Consider the following 7,205-nt stretch of genomic DNA (forward strand, 5'->3'; position numbering starts at 1 on the left):
TGGGAGTACTTGCCGAAAATGAAAGATGCCAAGCAACAGGTTCCAAACACTAAGGTGAGCAGTGGACGTCGCGACTGCATACCTATATAGGCAATGTTCTGAGTCCAAGAGCTGTATGCTCAAGCAAATGGTCGCAATAGAAGTTGCGAAGTCGTGCCTGCTGGCCCAACAAATGCGGTCGCGCAGCAGAAGGCAGTCAGGGCTCCTTGTTTTCGCGGAAAGATACAAAAAGGGTGACATGAAGTCCTATAAGTTACTGCTTACTACCACCAGTCAGATAGGTTTGTGACTATTCAATTTATCAATTTTAATTTCATTCAACATCAATCATTTTTGTGACCCCCCCCCCCCCCCCCCCTTCTCAATTCCTCGATCATTTCTCGTAATTTCTCTGGGACCCTTCCCGAATAAATATTTGATTCCACCACTCTTGGGCAGCGTGGCTGATAAATGCTCTTAAAAAAAAAATGAATCTCCGTTATCACCTCAGCCTTGAATTCATCCCACCAAACAGTGCACCTTGGCAATTGCTGGTTGCTGTATGAGCGAGAAAAAAATTGCAGGAATCAGAAATTCTGACCTCGCCTCCAAAGACAATATGTAATGGTCATAAGATTCAGCCCCTCTGCATCAGTGAGCCATTCTTTGAAGTTAAATCATCCGAGAATCTGCACACGCTATGTCGTGTAAATATAATGAACGTCATGAACGTTTATAATTTGTGTAGCTGCGTTATTTGCTAAGCTATATTGGCAGCTTTGTTCATTGCCGTAAGTTGTAATTATTGTGGCAGACCTAATGCCATTCAGGGCCTCTGTGTTCATGAGCACAATAGTCAATGATTCAGGATTCAATAAAACAAGTAAGAACTGGGGACTCTGACCATAACTCAATGAACTTGCAGACTCCCGTCGCTGAAGATCATTAAAAAGGCATGCTTCTGTAATTCCATGAAGTTTTCAGCAAGACAGTTAAGTGCGCGGTACACCGTCACGTGATTGCCACTGCAGTAATTTGGCAATGCCCCCAAACACTTATTTCGCGTGTTTTATAGGAAGGTCATGTGTAGTGATGTAAAAGCGGCAATGTTCCATTGCAGGATGAATATGTTTTCAGCCCACCCTAACGATAAATGGTCGAGACTGGTACCTTCTTGACACGCGCGGGAGAAATCCCTGTCGGGGTAAGCCATTATTACGAAATCAACGAGTAAAAACATGCTGTTTAATTGTTTACTAAGAAAGGTAGTTGTGGCGTTGGTGACGCATCAATGCATGAATGAAAAAAAAAAAAAACATCATTGGGAGATTAGGAAAGCGGATGTGTGGGTGTGGTCCGGGTTTGCGGCACGTATACCGCTGCTGTCCGTAGTGTACTGTTTCGTCAGAGCGCCACCCGTGCCACTTACGCCATGAGAGCGAGGCTGTCTTCAAAGGCAAATCTTCTCCTAAATCTGAACAAGACATTTTTTTTTTAAGTCTCTGCCAATTCCTCACTTGACTTTGACATTCCGGGAATTATAAATAGAGGTTGGCGCAATTTGCAAATCATAAAAGCAGACGCTAGAGGAGCATTGGATGTTACAGAGAGCTTCCAATTTGTTTGAGTTGAAGTCATTTAGCACCGCTTCGTAAAAGTCGTTCAAGAATTGTATAGGAAGCGTTCCACGTAACTGTATCGCGCCTCTTCCCATCTGGATCACTTACTGTGATTAATTTAGCAATGAACATTTTTACAAGAAAAGCAAGATTAGCCAAAACCAAAGGGAAAGGGAGATCTGGCATACTCACTCCTGTCCCTCGTTCGGCCGCTGCTCCTGGAGCCCCTGGACTGATGGGTCTGTTGCGGTTGCGTCTGGGGGGCCTGCTGTTGCTGTTGGACCGACAGAATTCCTGCCGTGTGTGACTGCTGCTGCTGCTGCTGCAGGCGCTGATGCTGTTGTTGCGGCTGTTGTTGCTGCTGTTGCTGCTGCTGCTGCTGCGCCTGAGGCAGCACGTAGCTTATGTCCCTGGAGAGGAACGCCTGTCCGGCAGCGGTCGACGAGAGCACCGTGGTGACCGGTGCGGCGATCACACCAGCGTGGTGTCCGTACGCGGTTGTTCTCGGGACAACCTCCACACTCGATGGGACAAACACCTCGCCGTGCACCACCTCACTGCCGCTGGTGTCTACGACGACAGCTCCGCGGGCGGACCCGCTCTTCAGGAGCTTCACGTGCTGCGGTGTCTCCCCGTCGTCGGGCAGGATTCGCACCGAGTAGCCCCCGGGCGAAGCAAGGAGGTACGGCTGCGCCTGAGCCTGGTGGTGCGGCGGCAGTTCTTGGAACTCGTGTCCCGGAGATCCCTGGTTCAAGGTCATCATCCGGTAGTCACACGGCATGTGGTCGGGGCCACCGACGACCGCCAGTTGCTCGGCCGTCGGCTGGACCATCGGATCGAGCGCGTACATCTCCGGCAGGGCCTCCGCGTGGGATCCCCCCACGACCACGGCGGCCTGCGAAGGAGACACGGGCCACTCGACACGCAGCTCGGCCAACTCGGGTGAGCCGCTTGGCGTCGTGGCCGCGTCGTCTTCTTCGACCACAGCGACGGAGACAATGGCCGGAACAAGAGTGGGTGACGACGCGGCATTGTCCGAGCCGTTTTCAGGCTGGTCGTCATCGGCCGTGATACCAGGCATGACGCCGGTCGCTGAACACGATTCGTAAGGCACCACTTCTTCGACGACCTCATACTTGACCTGAACTGGCTCGCCGTCGTCGTCTTCCTCCGCTGTTTGATGCACGATGACTTCGGTGATTCCCTGAGACAATATTTGAGGCGGCGAGGCCGCCTGTTTAGGACTGCCATTCCGGATGCTGTGCGTTTCCTTTTTGATGTGGACCTGCGTTAGTATTGAGGAACAAGAGAAGTTGAAGCGTCCTTTCTGTGATAACGAGCTCGATGTGAAATAGAAAAAGAGTCGGGGATTGACGACATTAACGTAAGAGTTAAGGTAACGAACGCTGCAGGCAAAATTCATGAAAAGGGATATATATATATATATATATATATATATATATATTTTTTTTTTTGCCGCGTAACATAAAGGAGTTTAAGCGGAATTAGCAATGGAACAGTGAAGATTGAAATGGCGCATAATAGAAAACAAGGTCAGTATAAAAAATGGTGGGTAGAGACATCATGCAGTTAGATTTGAAAGCAGAGAGGGTATGGAAAGGGTTGATAAAACACTGGTAAGAGATAAAATCCTTTTGCAGAGATGATAGAAGGAGCGACTTTTTACCATGGTAACAGCGCTTATGGTTATTTTCTAAATCTACACATCCTTTCTTACTTGAAAAGCCATCAGTGCTATCGAGGTATGTGGTATATGAGCAGTATTTCTCGCATAGAAAATAGAAAGGGACGCTGCTTTTCTTAACATTGACATAGGAACCGTCCAAAACATGTGAATAATGAATTGTCAAAGTTAAGAAACGGGCCATGTGCGCTACTCATGAAAATCTTAACAGCACCCATTCTCCCTCTCCATAGAAAAGAAATCAGTTTTTTACTTGCCAGGTGAGCAATCATTTGTAAGCTATCTTTTGTATTCGTTCCTCGTTGCCCGCAGAGTTAGGTGTGTAAAACACTCGGTGTTAACAGCGTAACGATATAACGCTTGCTCTTCTATAGCGCGGTACAGAGAAGTACTTTATTCTGATGTTAGAACGCAGAAGCAAGTTTCAATACTGTCACAGCACAATAACAAAAGTGCCGATTGTCGCTGCAAACAGTCCAAAGAACATTTGAAGCAAGTTTTGTTTGCTCTAATTAATAATTTTTGATAGCGTTAAATTTTGTTTGAGGACTGGTAAAGAAAATTCTCAAGCTACTCATGCTTTTACACACTATAGGAGCAAGACTGTGGGAACGTGCCCACATCAGAGGTCTACCAAAATTTAGCGACAACTTGTTCGATGTTTCACTGCTATTGTTCCAAGAAGACACAGTAAAATTTACAGATCAAAGAAGGCATGCATGAAGTAGCGGAGAGACTGATATGGATGTTATTGACGAGTTCCCGAAATGGCGTACACGCAAGTTGGATATCAGCGGGCCCCAAAAAAGCGGGCCTGTAGCATCGGGGAGACCAGCGCTTAAGACCACATGGCAGCCCGTAGGCGCAACGTGCCCCGGCTTCATGACAGGCACAAACACGCGCGTCGTGATCTCACCTGCTGTCTTTTCCAGTAATGTGCCAATGCCATCAAAAACTACTGCTCTCCCGCCATAAGGTAATCGCATTGGAAACACTAGCTGTCAACAAAGACACTAGAGGGTGACAAAACAAAAAAAGGAAGTAAAAAAAAAAACATGGAAGATGTTCTTGGTGAGTACATACCCCGTAATCTTCCCTGTTTAGGCTTACACTCGCGTTTCTGTTGTGACAGTGCTCGTGTGATGTTTTCTTCGGGTATGGCCAAGTACAGAACACTTTCTACATCACGTTCGGACCCTATAGCGTTGCGTCTGGAAGCAGTTCGGTGAATTGGTCTTCAGCCACGTAATGCGTAACGCTTTGCCAATTCGATCTACTCCGTCCGGGAAAACGATCACAGTCGGGCGGGAGGAAAGCGCGCTCGTGTGTGCCCAGGGCTCAAGCCGGCGTTCTTCGCCAAAGCCGGTTAGGCTTAGCGCGTGCCGCGAGCAGCGAGACTCAACGTAGGGAAGCAGCGCCCCATGACCCGTGGTCCTCACCTGGTCATCGGGTGCAGCGGCCGGTGTCTGCGGCGGTTCCAGGCGTCGTCTTTTTTTCGTCTGGGGTTCCGAGTTGGCCTCGTCCATGTTGGCACGAGCAGCCGTTAGACCAGTTGCGTGAATACCCGGGCCTGCCAATGCGTGACGTCGGCGGCAGGCCTCGGGGCGGAGCGGCCGCGCGCGTGTCTCCGCCCCCGGCCGAGCCTGATAGGAGAGCGCGATGCCGACCGTGTAGCGGAGAACGCTCCCGGCGCGCTGAGGCGCGCGCGCGAGGGAACGATACGCGGCCGCCGCCATTGTGTCCTGCCCTGGACGCGTATCCTTTCTCGCCCTGGAAATAGTGCTCTGGCTCTGGCTCTGGCTCTGTTTCTCTTTTTTTTTTTTATTTTCTGTTCTTTGATTCTTCTTCCTCGAGCTTTCAGCGAGCCCTTTGCGAGGAGAGCACGTTTGGGTGCTCTAGCGCGCGTCGTCTATCCGTGAGGGTACGTAGGTGCGCTCGTCGACCGCTCGCGCTATGGCACGGGAGTGCGGCTAATGCCTGGCGTTCTTCTGAGCGACGCTATGAGCCCGGTGCTGGTGCTCGCCTCTGAACTTGTTTACGGACAACTTGTTGCTCACTCATTGGCGATATGCAAACGAGGTGGTTAAAAAAAAAACACCGCTCACTTTTGTATATATGCATCTAAAAATCATATTTGAAGCACGGAATACAACGCTGTGAATATCACTGGCTGGTAAGCTCAGTATTTCACAGTCAGCATATGTTTGATGATTTGTTCCTTCTTTTTGTTAGTGTCGCCGCTTTCATCGCCCTGACAGCCGTGCACGGTTTTATGGCGGTAAGCTTAACCTAAACAAATGTTATATAAGCCTTGAGAGATTCTCATTATACTAAGCCATTTATTTTACAACTTTATTATTTGTCACCCTTAAGCCTGTTAATGTCACTACTACCTTTTTATCTCATCCCAATACGTCCTCCTGCGCTGCCTATGAATATGTTCGCCTTCAGTAGCACTAACTGCGTTACTGTAATAAACATGTTTACACATATTAACCAAGCATCACATTATCAAATGTCATTACTACAGTGCGATGCATAGTCCGCAGTCTTTGAATATGTTCGCCTTCAGTAGCCCTGTGTCACTGTAATAAACATGTTTACGCATATTAGCCGAGCACCACATTATTAAATGTCATTAGTGCAGTGCGATGCACAGTTGCAACCTCCATGCATTCCGTGGAAGCAACGCGTTTCTTTCTTCCATCGTAACTAAAGCTGGAGGGGAAATCCCTGCGGTATTTTAACAAGCCTGGCGGGGCGATGTGTTTAGAGTACGATATGCGTAGACACGAAAAAAAAAGGCCGCCGCTTTATAACTTCGCTCATCGCTTATTCCGAAACCCACTCCGCTTGTCGAATCGAGCGCGGAATGGAATGGCTCGGCGGTGCGCCGCAGCTGCTGCACTCATGAACAATCCCCAGGAGTCAACTCACAAGTAGGAGAGCAGGGTGAACCGTGCGGCTTCGGGCGCGTGACAGGACAGCCTCACGTTTCTTGTCTGCGATTACTCCTCTCGTTCGTCGTTAAACGATCATTAACTTTGCAATAAATGAGAAAGGGAGGAGATGTTTAGCATTATTGCTAAAAGCAGAGAGTGAAATTTATTTTTCTAGGATGTTCTAAAGTCACTTAATTGTTTTTTGCTCGTATGATTCCAAGATGCGGTTAGGATTGAACAGTGTTTGGGGTTTACAGCCCATGCTGGAAGCAATGCTTCTATACATCGAAAATTAATTTAGAATGCGGAGCGGACACGTTCAACGATGCATTATTATTTTTGACAGCGTGTCCAGCTGCAATTTTTCTTTCTTTTATTTTGAAACACAGGTACTTGACCTGAACGTTGTTCTTAAATAAATAAAACTGACGCTGGTCTCCGTGATCTTCTACTGATCGTCGTTCGTGAAGTTATTGGTTCGACTTGGCAGGGTTAATGAAAATACAAGGTTGTAAATTGTAAAATTAGAATATCAGATGCCTTGTGCTATGTTCCCTTCATAATTACAAGATTACTCGGCAAATTTGTTTATAATGGTTTTATGCTCGCAGGAAATTTTCATTTACACATCGGAAAAACAAACAAACAAAAAAAAGCTCTCGGGACCAACAAATTTATTTCAGACCCACTATTGATATTCATTGAATTAATATAACATTGTTTTCGAAAAGAAAAAAGAAAAAGTCTGCAACAGAACAAAAGATATCATATTTATTGAGCAGACTCGATGACACTTTCCGTTAGTACTGCAAATTATACCTTAATTCCATTAATACTCGAGGTCCTTCACTACAACCGGTCTGAATATCACTCAGATAAATCCACAATAGATAGAATATAGCATGTTCATTGAGCAAACTGATAGTTATCTTTTCTTTAATTACACAACCGACATGTTAG

The 7,205-nt window shown here is 47.1% G+C and overlaps 1 protein-coding gene across 1 annotated transcript in view; it reads right to left on the reverse strand.

Annotated features, from left to right (window-relative positions):
• Window positions 1–4,913, reverse strand: part of LOC146186080 (uncharacterized) — a 37,887-nt gene extending 32,974 nt beyond the window's left edge. Inside the window, exons 1-2 of the mRNA XM_084606997.1 lie at window positions 4,743–4,913; window positions 1,791–2,883 (exon numbers count right to left, since the gene is read on the reverse strand). Coding sequence (XP_084463123.1) covers window positions 1,791–2,883; window positions 4,743–4,829 — 1,180 coding nt within the window. The 5' untranslated portion in view covers window positions 4,830–4,913. The remainder of the gene's footprint in view (window positions 1–1,790; window positions 2,884–4,742) is intronic.
• Window positions 4,914–7,205: the final 2,292 nt, after the last annotated feature.

The sequence above is a fragment of the Amblyomma maculatum genome, chromosome 6 (assembly GCF_055883805.1).
Source record: "Amblyomma maculatum isolate TAMU_Amacu chromosome 6, ASM5588380v1, whole genome shotgun sequence".
Lineage (NCBI taxonomy): Eukaryota > Metazoa > Arthropoda > Arachnida > Ixodida > Ixodidae > Amblyomma > Amblyomma maculatum.